Source organism: Ammospiza caudacuta, chromosome 3 (genome assembly GCF_027887145.1).
Source record: "Ammospiza caudacuta isolate bAmmCau1 chromosome 3, bAmmCau1.pri, whole genome shotgun sequence".
NCBI lineage: Eukaryota > Metazoa > Chordata > Aves > Passeriformes > Passerellidae > Ammospiza > Ammospiza caudacuta.
Window position 1 is genome coordinate 50,376,696 of NC_080595.1, and position 15,523 is coordinate 50,392,218.

General features: G+C 36.1%; 1 protein-coding gene across 1 annotated transcript in view; it reads left to right on the plus strand.

Moving 5' to 3' along the window:
• Positions 1–15,523, plus strand: part of WDR64 (WD repeat domain 64) — a 57,324-nt gene that overhangs the window by 33,329 nt on the left and 8,472 nt on the right. Inside the window, 10 exon segments of the mRNA XM_058802522.1 lie at positions 729–855; positions 2,855–3,003; positions 4,029–4,152; positions 5,466–5,635; positions 7,414–7,590; positions 8,534–8,664; positions 9,933–10,010; positions 11,692–11,782; positions 13,270–13,306; positions 14,637–14,770. Of these exon segments, the coding sequence (XP_058658505.1) occupies positions 729–855; positions 2,855–3,003; positions 4,029–4,152; positions 5,466–5,635; positions 7,414–7,590; positions 8,534–8,664; positions 9,933–10,010; positions 11,692–11,782; positions 13,270–13,306; positions 14,637–14,770 (1,218 nt within the window).

Sequence of the window (15,523 nt, forward strand, 5' to 3'; positions counted from 1 at the left end):
TCTTGAAGTATAAAAAATAGTTGACATGGGATGACAGTAAGTTCAACACAGCTTTTGATCAGGCAGGATGAAAAGCACTGCTAACATACAATTATTCTAGAGTTCAAAGCAAATGCTGTGCTTTCCATTGAACCTGAAGGTAAGAACAAATACATCTAAATGCATCTAATGCTCCTTACAGGATGTAACCCTGACTGTGGTCAATGGCATTTCCTTATGGAGAGCAGAAGAACTTTATATGCATATAAAGAATACTTCTGCAGCGTGCTCTGATCCTGATTTGTTCCAACATCTGCTGTCAGTCAAAGGTTTCAGGAATTTCTTTCTCCAGTGTCCCCTGAAATTCATCTTTGTACTGTTGTACATCATTTCATACTCCAGTTCAAATACAAATTTTTGAACCAGTGGCATTTATCTGTATGTTACAGAAAAGCATGGCACACAATGGAGACATCTTGTCATTAAGGAGTAGAATCAGTTTTTATGAGATCTGGTTCTGCTGTGGACTTCTCAGGTGAAGACTACAAAATTCAGCCTTTCTGTGCATTTTATCCTTAGTAAAATGGGAATAAAGATACCTTTGCTATTTTTCTTGCTTATTTTGGGATGTACCATTTTTAACAATGTAATTTTCATTGGAGGCTATAATATTAATGTGCTAGAAACGAAAGAGTTGAAAATCCAGTCAGGATACAGCACTAGATTTTCTCATCTCTCTCCTCCTCTAGGTTTTTAGAGTGTGGGATATACAGACTCTTTCACCACTGCAGGTCTTCTATGAAGCTCACAGGACTCCAGAAGAGATGAATTCCTTTCCTATGGTATTTGACAATGACCATGGCCTGCTTTTCACAGGTATGTTATTGCAGTTGGTGTGCGAGAGCATGCCCCAACTCTTAGAATCCAATTTTCTTTATGATTAAATACAGCTGAAGTTGAGTACAGCAGTAAGGTATATAAGAATATACAGAATACTGGGAGACAAGGGAATTGCACATTAAGGCTGTCTTAAAGCGGGTTATATATTCAATTTCAATACTGAAAATGGCATGAAAATATGCAGCATGGGAATTAACAGCAGGAACCAAAGGAAATGAGAAAGGTTTCTCTGAAGGCAAGGTGAGCTTCCCACAGCAAAATTAAACTACACAGATTGTTATATAGACTTGTAATTTCTTGAAAGCTGTTAAGTTATGGATCTCCTCCTAACTATTCCTGTGGGACCTGCCTCCTGTTTGGAGATGAAAACAGCAGCATTCAATCTCTGTGGAGCCCTCCCAAGTATATTGAAACTCCTTATTTAATTCTGTGGCTAAAGACAGCCCTACAACCTGAGGTGTCAACAGACACACTGCCCAACTGATTAGGAATAAAATACTGTGGGAACTCAACCTGGGGTTTCTGGGCTGTGTTTCCTGGCTTTGTAGCCAGGAGTCTGACACCTCTGAAGGACCAGGGCTTTGCATTTGTCACTAAGGATTGTTAGCTTTTTATATCTAAGGCAGAGACTCTTGAAATCAGCGCAGTTTGTCTGCCCCAAAGATGCAGCTTTGAAAAGACAGCTTTGAACATGTTCTGAGGCTTTAGAGACCTGACATGTACCAGGAAAATAAGGTAATTGTTTTGGAGACAGCTTTTTCTGTCCTAGGAACAAGGCACAAAGCTTGCAAAGCTTGTCAGATCTGAGAAGACGAATGTGAAACATTTTGTTTTCAGTGACCTGATGGTGTCTACTGAATTTTTTAATCACTAAAGGATACAGATACTGTCTTCATTTCAAATTTATGCTTGTGAGATTTTCAAGGCTTAGCAATGTCGGGAATTTATACCGGTCACTCCTTGACAAAATGAGGTAATTTGCCCTTATAAACAATGGTTCTATAAGTGCCTAAATATTTGTAAAAGTCTGGTCCTAGACTGTGTTAATGATTTCATTAAAAGCCTAAGTCAATGTTTCCTTGCCCCTGAAGAGGGCAAAAGACTGGGCTGTATATGTGTGAATTCATTCTCATTGCTATGTACCTGGCTTCACAGAGGAGATTTTCGCTTAGTAATTCACTGACATTCATAAATCACAGCTCCCCTTCATGCTTCATTTGAGTATTGCCATAGCTTTCCTTCTGTGCCTGTTTCTAAGCTGCTGACCTCTGGAGCTGGATTTATGCCAAGGATTAGTTAATTTCCTCCTTTGCTCTGGGCTCACTGCTGCTCCTCTGCTGGTAGATCCACTGGGATACCAAGGCAGGGATACTGGGGCTGCAGTGGGAAACTGCATATGCACTCTGGCTTCAGAGCACTGTACAGACCTTGTCCTTTCTTTTGTCTTATTGTCCCTGTCTGCCTCTGCCTTTGCAACCCCTGATCTGAGAGCACTGGGAGGTGTTTGGAAAACACCATTCAGAACTGCAGTGCTGTATAGGGAAGGTACTGGAAAGACATCATCATTGCCTGCAGATAGAATTGCTTTATCTCTAAGAAAGCAGAAACCAGAATTTATTTGAGAGACAGATCTCCCAGTTAGAATTTTATGTATTTGGGTTCGTTCCATTTGATGTCAACCAACTCTGCAACTGGAGGATTTATGGCTTCTACTAATTTGCAGTCAGGATGTCAATCTCATCAAAAGTGGGCAGAGGACTGTGTAAGACTGGTAAATACTTGGCTATTGTTTGACTGGTACTTTTTGGGGACAGTGTAAGAATGTTTTCTGCGTCAGAGAATGTGTTCTCAAAAATCCAGACAATATTCTGTATCTTCTTCAGAAGAACTCATGTGAACCCAACGGTTTACATGAATTCTTTTATTTTCCAGGAAAATTATGCTCAAAATGTATGTATTCTCACTTCTTTCGCAGGTTCAGATGTCGTTGATATTTATCCCCTAGCTAATGTGACACAAGATTCAAAAGAGTTGCCTCAGACACATGAGAAGAGCCTCAATGTTCTGCTTTACAACAGGACTTTTCACCAGATTCTCAGCATTTGCACTGAGTCAATACTAAAGGTGAGTGTAAGTTTTCACCCTTTATACTGAAAAATAGAAGTCTCAGCTTTTGTATTCAGAGTAAGTTATCAGGAAATTTGATAAGTTACTAATATTTTTTATTCAAAGTGTTGTTTTTGTGGCTATTTTTGGGGTCCAAAGAAGTGGTAGTCATGGAGCCCATTTGGGTTCAAAAGATTCAACTTTTCTTTTTAACATAAATACAATAATATATAGTAATTGACAATAATCTACAGTACATTTCTACAATAATCACAAGAGGTACTGAGTACATGTAGTTTTCACCAGCTGTTGGTACATTAGATGGCAAAATCTGTAGGGAGAGGTAGAATCTTTTTATTGGGTCAGTTGGTGATGCATGGCATTTCTGTGGAGAAAGGCTTGTGTAATTGTTTTTCAGTTTATACTCTCTCCAAAGATGTTATTTGTCACTGTAAACCCTGCCTTACTTAGACCACAGTGGCTGCAACACTATTACCATCACAGGATAATTTGGAGTACTTGGTGCTACAGAAAATCAGATTCCAGTACATATGAAATCAGTAGCTACTTGAAAAATCCAGTTGCATCTGAGCCATCCCACTACAGTGACCAGATTTTGTACTGGTATTTCATTAAAAGGTGTTGCTTAAATTTCCAAAAGGATTCAATAATGATCAGAGATAGTTGTTTCAATGTTTTTGGACCAAATGTTTATGGAAAGCCTCATTTGTATATTCTGCACAGAAACTATAACTCAAACAATTCTTTCTAGTTAAATTTCTTTTCTTTCAAACCGTAAAAACACTTTATATTTAATATCAGTCTATCTGACTTAACAAGGATCTTTATCAGAGCATATATAAAAAATAGAGCCTCCCCCTGCCTGACTGGCTTCCCCAGAGAGAGGGACATTTTCAGGGAACATACTCTGGTGTTTCAGTAAAAAATTTTGCTATTGGCCATACTTTCTCCTATTACAGCAGAACACATTGTGTGACCACTTTTAGAGGATGTATTAAAAATAACTAATATTATTTTTTTAGGTCTGGGACCTAGAAACAGGATCTCAAATATATCAAATAGAAGATGCACATGGGCTGAATACTGAGGTGACCTGTGCAGCCATTGAAAGAAATGGGGTTTATCTTGCTACTGGGGCATGTGATGGTAAAGCAATTAAATAATTACTACTTTTTTTACCTTTACTACTTTTTGTTATCTTTTTTTTAATGGCATATTACATTAGCAGACAAAACTCTTTGCCTTGACTGTCTCAGTGACAGAATTAATTTTGATTGCACAGCTGTCAGTCTGTAGAAGGGCAGAGTGGATCTTGGTTGGGTTTTCTTTGATAGGTGGTTCACAGAAACATGATTTTGGGCTGCTTGGGCTCTGGTGCTTTTTTAGCCTATTATTCTTTGAAAGACTGTCTTCAAAGCTCTTGGTCTGAAAAATTGTTTCCTCCTAATACTTAGGACATAGATGTATAAATAAATGGCTGCAGATGAAGAATGGTGGTTTTTAAATTTTCTAGTCTCTAAGATCAATTTTACAGTGTTGGAAGTCATTGAACACTAGAAGATTAGATGGATAGATAGATAGATAGATAGATAGATAGATAGATAGATAGATATAGATAGATATAGATGTTTTCTATATTTTTCATGTCTGTTATTAGGGCGTGTGAGTTTTAGGTAATGTGACTACACCTCTCCAATACACAAGTGCACATCGAATTGTGCAGGAAGCTTTAATAATTTTATAATCTGTTAACAAGACAGAATAATTCTTCTTACATAAAAATGTTCAAGAAGACACACCTGAATTTCTAAAACATGTGACACTTATGAAAGCTACCTCACATGGAGACAAAATGATGGCCTTTCCCACACAACATATTGGCTAATATTTCTTGTTTCTACCTGGAAACAGAGACTACACCCTTTATGGATCTTAAGACCACTACAGAAGGTGAATGTTGTCAAGTCTTACAAAAGAAAAGTCACAAGTAAATAATTGCTTGACTTAAGAAAACTCTGTAGCTCCTTCTCCCCAGTAGCTCTCTGGGGTAAATCCATCAATCAGGTCCCTCTGCTCATTGCTGTCACTCAGAGCCCAAAGTCTTCTGCCAGATAGTCCACACTCTGCTCTCTGATAATGTAATTCAGAAACTGTAAGAAGTAATATAAGCAGAGATCTTTTCTCCTGGGTTGCACAAAAAAATAGACATGGAATAAAAGATGGAAAAATTGAGAGGGTAGTAATGTTTTCCATTAAGTTTGTTTGGCCCTACAGCTGCTTTGTTAAGAAACACGCAGTTACAATTTTTGAAAGACCAGTGAGCTAGCTCTAGATATCAAATTGGATTTTCTCTTTCTTTCTCTTTTCCCTGTTTGGTCTTATTTAAGATTCTGGATTTGCAGCACAGTTTATTGCTTAAAGTTCATTCCCTTTTCTACATTTTTGTCATCTCTGTGTAGGAACAGTGAAAATCTGGGAGTTTGAAAGCGGACAAGAAGTTAAAGCTTTGCCTTTAACACAAGACAGTGATGATGAGCATCGTGTGCTGAAGATAGTATATCTGAAGGCTGATGAGGGTCAACATGCAGTTATTGTTTTGGAACAGAGAGGGAAGATAAAAATCATTCAGGTTTTTGAAATATGCTTCCTTTTTCCCACTAATTTCATTAGGTAGCCCCTCATTTCTGAGGTAAAATAGGACTTTTTTATTAATTAGTAGATAAACTTACAGAAACTGTCAAGGAACAATCTATTTTTTCAATGTAATCAACTTAGCTTTTTGCCCTTCTGTCTAGTGCTAAAATGTTTGTTAGTCCATCACTGGTTTCCAGCATTCTCATAATTTTTTTCCTCGAGTTTGCTTTTTCATTTGTGATTGAGGTTTCAATAGTTACAGATCCTTTGAGGTAGCAGCTTTAAAATATTACTGTTGTTACTACAGATAGTGTTTAGTCTATTTAAAGAACTTCTTAAGATGATATTTTGATGAAAGTATACTTTTTTTTTTTAATTAACAGATTAAGACACTGGATTCTTAGGAACTGATACCAAGAAACAAGGCAGTAATAAATCAGATTGACTTGCTTGGCTTGATTTTGAGCATCTACTCTGTGTTCCTTTCAGCTAAAACTAACAGGATGCATTTGCAGTTTACAATAATTATGGCTTAACTTCTCGACAAACCTTATTTCTGTGGAATTACATTCCTCATATTGGAATTTTTAACTTAGAACAAAATTCTGAAACTTTAAAGCAGCTATGTGCAAGGTAGAAAATGTGGGTTTAGACAGCTGATATATTTGAGAGAAAAAAGAAATATACAGGCTCTCATCTCCGTAAATAATATATTCTTTCAAGCCTGCTAATGAAAAGCTGCTTTATTCAAGGTTTTCTTATCTTATTCTGACTGTTTTGAAACACTCCATCACACTACTTGCTCTGCTCCTCAGTGTTATTACTGAAACTATTTAACAATCCATTATGTGTAAATGATGTAAATGTATCCCTTGACAAACAGATTGGTGAGGAGTTGAATCTCCTCCAAGTCTTTATGAAGCTAAGTAGATTAATACTGTTTCACATACTTGCAGAACTACATTTTTCCACAAACATTTCTGTGATAATGAGAAATACAGGTTGTTTTATTATTATCTTTTTTAAAGGCTTTAAATATAGTAGTTAGCAAGGTAAATGTGAGTAGCAGCCTAAAACAGTTGATCCTTTGCAGGACTCTACTACAGATCTCTCAATTTTTAGTCCTTTCCTACAGGTATTTCTTGTTTGACTGACTCAATTTCATAAGATTTACTAAAATCTTAATTATTGCTTCATTCTACAGTTCAAGACATCTATGAAAACAGTAGCAAACCTAAGGAGCTGATTTCAGTAACACTTCTTAAAATGGACAGAAATGTCAATGTTAGAGCAGGAACTAGATACTGGAGGGAATCCGTTATAGTTGGAAAAGTATCAATGCCTCTAGGCACGATGGGGAGGGATCAGAGACTCGGGGCTTTAGCTGAGCTGTAGCTTCTCTTCTCAGGCAACTGCAACAGCCATCACTTTTGCTGGATGTTTTGGTAGATATGAAATGGAGAGTAACAATGTTTGTGAAATAAGCACCTAAAACTAAGGAGACAACTTACTTTAAAGAGGTAGTTAAAATGAGTAAAATCAATAGCTTTGAATTCCACAGCTGCACAGCTTCTAATTTAACAGCAGGTAATTTAAGGGGAGCTGGAATATGTCTAGATGAAGCTTCAGGTTGCAGTTAAGGCATATGCTATGTAATACCTGAAACAGTTTTTGTAATTTGTCAAAGAAAACAAGCTTTTCATACACACTTACTATAATTATGAATAGAGAAATTCTTTCCTTCCTCTTTCATTAAGTCAGTTATTTTAATAGGGTGACTCAGCTCAAAGAGATCTTTATGTCACATGGATGCTTCCTGAGATAATACCATTTCCACAAAGGAATCCAGTTGTGTATCTGTCACTGAAGCCTTCCCCCTTAGAAACACAATATTTTTTTCCAGACATTCGGCTTCTTTGTAACACCAGTTCCATGAGAAATGATAAAGAGGTGAGAAACACTTCAAAGTTTCACAACATTTACAGAAGATTAGAAAGTAAAATGTTTACTGTGCTCACAAGTATTTCATGTTTTAGCTGACAACAACCAAATAGCTGTTTTAGGACAACAACCAAATAATTATTCTTCACTGTGGTCCCTTACAACCTTACACGTTCTATGATTCTGTGATTCCAAACTTTTCAGTATACTGAAATAAATGCGCAGAATAAATCATGTTTCTAAGGGCTATCTCTTCCTAGAAGTCCATTGCATGGTTATCACCATAATTAAGGAGTTTCTCTGGACATAAACTTCACATTCCTGTACAATATAGTAAGTTGAGGGTCTCACATAAACACCTCTAGAAATGACATGTCTTTCCTCCTATAGCTAGGCTGACCTTTAGTAGTAGTGGCACGGTCAGATCAAGCTGAGTGATTCCATTTTCTCCTCTTACTGCTTCAGTAAAATAAAATGGCAAATTTATGTTTCAATTTAACTTGAGTAGTCCACAAGACTTAAGTTCTGTCTTGTAAAATTTCTCTAACTTTGTAACAGGTGTGGATGGTGTTCATGGAAAGGTCATTATATCTCTGTTCAATGACTTCTTCCTTTAACTTGATTAGAATATCTCCACAGATACCTACTCATGATTAATCTTCAGCCCTTACACTTGTTTTTAAATGTTCAAATTGCAAGTGTGCTGTAAAAAGCAGGTCAGGTTGGAGGCCCCTGTCCTCTGCAGCAGGGAGTCTCCCAATACTTTCACTTCCTGTTTCCTCTGGTGCTTCTATATAGTTTAAATACAATAGCATTAAAATAGCATCCCATATGCAGTTGTTGCAGACACTGTCAATTTAGGCATTTTTTCTATTACCAGTTAAAATATTTTACTGTCTGTAGTGTCCTACGCTTACTCCTACTCATTTTTTTCTTTTAATCTTCTTTGTAGACTTTTTTATCTTCTGTGGATATTAAGTGTTTTGATGTTTTACAAGTAGAAGGAGGCAGATCAATAGTTACAGGAAGTGCAAATGGTGAAATAAATTTTTGGGATTTTGAATCTGCCTCTGTGACATGCCTGTAAGTATTACTTTCATGCCTTTTGATCTCCAGTATGTCACACAAACTTTTCAATGGCATACTAGAAATTCCAATATGCCCAAATATAAAGGGTGATTTACAAGCAGGAATTAAAGTAGCAATTTATGTGGGCCCTCCTCCTTCCAACTTCAAATTACTTTGCTGGCTAGTCCTGAGATTGCAGGCAGGAGAAGTGATCAGGAGGGTCACTGGAGAAAGGGATGATGTAACTAAAAATAATGTTTTAATGTAACTCAGCACTGCCACTGAAGGAAGCTCTCACTATGTAAATTACTCTAGTCATGGACTAGAGGCTGCTACTGACATCCTTACTTTGGAAGTTTTGTGTTTGGGAGGACATTTGGAACTAATGCTGCTTCAGATGATAATTGCAGATGTTCTACATTATCAGTATCTCAATCACTGTCCATACTTACAAGACTAGAAGTCACATTCAATGAGGAGAAACCTGATGTGATTTTGGAGGTTTGAGAGTAAAGATCTTTCAGAGAAAGTTACAGAGAGTCATCACAGGATGGTTGCAGATATTCTTATCCCCATTAAGCTGCTACATCAGTAAGCTGAACAATGGCAATATGTCTAGTTAGACTCAGTGGAGCAGCATAGCAGTATTCCTGTGTTAGTGAAAGAATATGTCTTTTAGGACCATACAAAATCAATATTTAACTATCCTACCCAAGAGTTTCACTTCATCCTTCATGAGCAAAATTGGCAAGTTTGTGAGAAAGCGAGACAAGTTTTCTGTACCATGAAAAATAATCAAAACTTTACTGCAGTTCAGACAGTTCAGAAGTGGCTCTTTCTTTATATTTGCTTCCCCATATATGAGGCAGCCAATTCATATTAATGCATGGAAGACAGGAAGGTGAATGTTAGTAGAGTACTTTACCCAGGATTCACATCACTGGTTGAGTGCCAGGAAAAAGGTACATTGCTAACATTAACTTAGTTACTTCACTTTCCTCTTAAATAGTCATCTTCAAGAAAATACTTGGCTGAATGAAATTTTCATCATTCTGTCAGGTACCTGTTTTTCCTGTGACAGGCACATTCTGTATGTCTTGCCCACTGACATTAAACCATCATAATTGATTAACTGATTCTGAAAAACTGTCTACAACTTTAGGTGGCATGCATTCTGGGAAATTAAAATTTTAATTTTTTTTAATTACAAGTTAAATGTGAAACATTTTCTGGGAAATATACAACCTGTCTGATATATCCTGTACAAATATCTTTGTTTTCAGGCGTATAACTGCTGAAGACAATGAGGGCTCTGGAGTCAATGCCATATTATTCCTTGTGCGTAGTGTTTCCTCTTCCAGGTAACTGTGCATTTTATCTTCCTTGGCACAGTAATTTGGTATTTTGTTGTAGTAAAATGATGCAGTGCTTCTCCAAAATAGATTATTTGAATTACGATTTTATTTGTAATTAATCAATTCAAGTCCATACTGTTAATTCATTTTCCAAGTCTTAAACTTTCATAATGCTTGTCAAAAAATACGATATGTTATTTTTTCTACTCAGCTCTCCCTTTTTTCTCTAAATGGTCTCATAAGTCTCAGTTATGTTGAAGAATTCAACAGAAGGTAGCTTTTGCTCAGTATCAATTTTCCAGTGTACCATAACTTCTTTTATCTCTATTTTGTGGCAGCAGACTTTTTCTTTATTTTAAACCTGATAAAATCCTCCTGCTTTTAGGCACTCTCAGCAAAGAGGCAAGCACATCAAAGTGTGTAGCCGCAAGATGCCTCTTAAAACAAGCTAGAAGCTTCCATAGATTGATAGTATTGAATAAAAAGAGAACTTTAGCTAAAAATGCTCATTTTGAAAGAAAGGCATTGCACCTGTACCTCACTTCAGAAACACTTGTCTTCCCATGGATATGCAAAGGCAGTGGTAGCCAAAAGGATTCAGTATGGTTTAAATATTTATGCAGCTTTAAGTTTTTAGCAATTTGACAGCTTTTTTGCTCTTGTGAACCATAAAGCTGCTTTATGGCCTTATGTTGCTTTAAAATCTTCAAGAAGCTTATGCAACTTGATATAAGTGCTACTTAATTGAACACAAATTCTCTTTTTGACATGATAACTTAATGATTAGAACTTGATAACTTAAGAAATCCTAGCTAAATAAAAAAAGGAGTGATTAAAATTCATAAATAGATTTTTTTATAAATGAAGATAAGCTTTTGCTATTCTTAAACAGGAGAATCCTATAATGATTTGGAAAATCATAGTCTTAGGATGTTTTGTATTTACTGGGAAGATACCAAGATAAATTTGTCTGTGATCATACACACACACATACACACACACACATACACACACACAAATGTTCAAGCATGATAGCAAATCTGTAAAATCAAACAATGAAAACTGCAAAGTTATGGCCACCTGACCAAATTTAAGTGGACTACCCCAGCTGTATAGTTTCTAACTATCCCAATTATTCAGATACTCTTGCCAAAAGCAGAGCAGCAGTGACACTAGTGTGTTATGTGGCAAGAACCACTTATTAACACAGTCTGAATTTTTCATGACTCAGAAACAAAAACAATGCAGATCACATCCATTTTTTTTCATTATTTTCTTCCACAAAACTGCATTATTGAGAGTTTTCATAACACTTTTAAAATAAGTTTTTTTTTATTAATTGAAAACTATTTGCAGAGTAAGTACTGTGTAAAATGAAAGGGAAAAAGCCATTGGCAGGCAGTTAATTTTTCCCTTTTGTGCCCTAAGGATGAATACCAATGTTACTTTTCAATTACTATGGATTCCATTAGCTCAAAACTCCTGCCAGGAGAGGCTGGCTGTGTAATATGCAAATATTGCCTAGTTACTTAGAAAAATATATAAAAGCAATAACCCTTAGTCTAATTAGTCTAATCAGTTTAAGTACTATTTTATTATGCTTTTTACTGCTGGGTGATGTTGATTTCCAGGTATCAAATAGTATTTTCAAGAATAGTAGTGATCTTCAATAATTTCTTTCACACAGGAAAAGAATTTCCATGTCCTCTGCTCATTCTGTGAGGAGTGATGCCAGTGCCATTGCAGAGCACAAGGAAAGTTCTTCAGACCTACATGAGGTAGGTATGCTGGTTTGATGGATTTGGTAGCATTCAAAACAAATTTCTGATTTCTTTTTGGTTTTGATTTTAAAATACTGCAACTTACTAAAATAACTCCCTAACACCATCCGCAAAACTAAATATCAAGAATATTGAAGAATTTAGAATGATTAATTAGGAATGAGTTATGAAGAAATTAATAATTAAGAATTATTAATAATTATGAATAATTAACAAAGCTTTTTTAGTTTTGTAAACTGACTGTCACAGTGCATGGATTAAGAATCCTTTGTTAGTCAGCTGGCTCTGTAACATATGGAATAGCTAACTATCAAAGTGTTTGACAGATATTTATCACTAGCAATTCTGACTTTCAAATGGGGGTATACAAGGATTCAGGGGGGAAGGTAAAATAGACAAATCATGAAGTACTTGAATAATATTGAATAATAGCAGAAGCACTTCAACATTGCAGCCACGCTTGCTTGGATACATTCTTTCAAATGAAAGTATCACTTTTTTTTCTTTTTTTTTTTTACCATCACTTTATCAGTGTCTCAATCTGCTTTTTTTTTTTTTTTTTTGCTAAGGATAGCATTATGGGTTTTGTGACACTTTTTTGCCTTTCTATGCCAGAAGGACATGCCATGCTTGCAGAGCAATAAAAATTAAGTAGGCAAAAAGAGGAGAATCCTGCTGCCTCTCAGATTCTTACCAGCATGTTGTTTCAGCAGAACATGGCACTTGGATAGATTCCCAAGCAAACTCTGACTTAATTGCCATCTACAAACTAAAGTATCCAATACACTGTGCTGTGTCGTCATTGGAATAACAAACAGAAAGTGATTTTCAGTCTTTAAAAAAATCCCTGGAAGTCACATACATTAAGCCTTACACATAAATGTGTAGGATGAGATTTAAGTGACTTGTCCTCTTTCTGACACACCTCAAACACTCGAGGCCGCAGAGTTTTCCCTGCCTTATTTGACTTGGCAATTTCTGAGGTCAGTATGCTGATTGCTGTCAGCCTTGGAGATCCTCAGAAGCCTGTAGCAAGGCACAAATGAGGGTTTCTGAAAATTCTCTTACTGAAAATGCAGACATGAGTAAATGTTTATATATGTATAAATGTATTTTTAAACTTCGTTAATTTTTGCTCAAGGCAGTAACAAGACTATATGCATGTTCTGAATGACATTCTCAAAGAGATCTTGGTTACATTCACAATTGTGACTGATGTTGCTTGTCTTGAGAAATTAGGGCTATTGAGCCAAATTGACATTTAACATGCTCCTTAATTCCCATTAATTTTGGTTTTGATTTGTTCATCCGTTGATTCTCTTCAAAAAAGTGTTTCTTCTTTACACTCAGTGGAAATTGGAGAAATATTTGAATAATCAAACTAAAAAAATAAGTTCTTATAATAATTTCAACCAGTGAACTGTTCTGTAATTATATCCAAATTCCACCTCCTAATTATCTTATATTTTATTCGTTTCTTTTAGAAAAATGCAGAAAGTGATGAAATTAATACTGAAAAAAGTGATGAAATTAATACTGAAAAAAATGATGAAATTAATACTGAAATAAAAACAGGTACAGAAAGATGTTTTTCATTCTTTTTGATGTTGATCCATGAGTTCTACCCAGATTATTATAGAAAACAAGTTTGTCAGTTTGTCTGGCAAACACTGTTTAGAGTAATTGGGATATTTTTGGTATGTGGATGATAGATCTCATCATCTTCTTCTCCCTCCTAACTTGCATTTATTTCCCAAAAGCCAGGCCAAGATGCAGGATATGCAAGACTTTAATTGCTTTTTTTCTCCAAATTGACATGATAACACTTTCAGAGTTTGGGAATGTCAACTATACACACTTTTCTTCTACATAAATATTCAAGCAATGAATTATTGAAATAATATAGCAAGAGCCAACTTGGCAAGCATCAATAAATGGGCCTACAGACAAAAGCTGTGAAACTAGGTGAAATTTTTGAAAGAAAATTCTTCATTATGGTGTCTGTCCTTAAAAAATCATAATCAAGAGAGAGCCTGAGTTAAAGCTGTGGAAATGAGTTGGTGAATTTGCAAGAAATAAATCCTCTAGGTTCTTCTGAATCCCTTAGAAATCCTCTGCTGGGAAGCAGAATTTCCCAATAATAAGAAATTTGATCATCTGCAATATGGACTTAAGATCAATTTATTTGGGGGGAAAAGCATGCCCTAAAACTAGAATATTCCTGAGCCTTGTTGCCCAGTTAAATAGACACTCATGCAACGTCTTGTGTCCACTGAATGTCTATGAAGGTCCTGCCAGCATCTCAAGCTCTGGAAAAGTTACAGCAGAAACTCAGAATGGGTCTCTGTGATCATCCCCTTGCATCTAGCAAAAGTTTTCAATTGGAGAAATAAGTGTAGAAATCTATGATTCCAGAAGTGTTAAGTGTCATGTCATTATTAAATTTTATTGCTGAATTCATTGTTGTCTCTAGAAGCCTCATGGAGAGGCTGCACATCTGCCTGGTAGCTGTCCTGATGACCACTGTCCTGATGTCCTACACTCCTCCTCCACTCTCACTTGTGCTTGCAGTTCCTGTAAAATCTGTAAAATCCTTTAAAATGGCTCTCTTCTAAGTTTCCCCTACATCACTGAGCAATAGTTCTGGCTGGTTTAGATAAGATAATGAAGATCCTTCCCATTTCTTTTCAGTTATCTTTATCTATGCCTCTAATGTTTTTAGAGTAATGCCATCTTGATGATGGGCTTTATTTTCAAATGTAATTATTTTTCTAGTGTTTTGTAATTTCTGTGCATTGAAAAGCAATACTAAAACCTTTTGAGAAAATATATGATCATTTGTCTTCCAAAGCAGAAGAAACAACTACCTGTAAGGACACCCAGGATCCAGAGGTGAATGAACAATTGTTGAAGGCTAAAGCAGGACTATCCCCTCTAATGGCTTCTGCTCATGAAAGTGGCTGTATCCGCCTGTGGAGTAGTCAGGTAGCCAACTGAATGTCTTTGGGAAGGGACTGGAACACTGAGAAGATAATTCCAGTAATCTTTGGAAAATTGCTCCTTAACTAGCAATTGCAGCAGCAGATATTTATTCTATCTTTTGGTTATCAGTTTCTTCCACTAACACAAATTAGTTCTGCTTTAGTAACTGCAGCAGGGCTTAATGGCAAGCAGAAAACAAGGAAACATGACTTAAAGTAATTAAAACAAACTCTAAATTTTTGTGAAAGTCTAGAATTTGATTATTCACTCATAACATTTACCTTCTAAGACAGGATGATAGGCAAGGCAGAGTGTCCTACTGTCAGAAAAGGCTAAATATATCTGGAAAATAATGCCAGTTAGCACTAGTAGGGTAACAAACCAGGAGAGAATAGTGTCCTGGTTTGTTAGAATATAGTCCTAACACAGAACATCTCCAACTGTTATGGGCTTGAAAAGCCCATCATGCAACCACATGGCAAAGGCTTATTTGTCATATCACCTCAGATCTAGAAGAATTTTCCAGGCATGTTACTCTAAATAAGATACACAAAGTAAATACAGCAAGAAGGGAAAGTACCATGATATTATTGGTTGATTGGTAATATTGCTCTTTGTGACAGACAGTGGTCATAAAAAGTCAGGCTTTAACAGGAATCCCAGCTAAAGCAAGTCAGGGGAAGAATTTTTTTTCCGTGGGAAGAAAGATGGTGAAGGTAATCTTGCAGATGCTGTATGCAAAAATTATGGTAAATG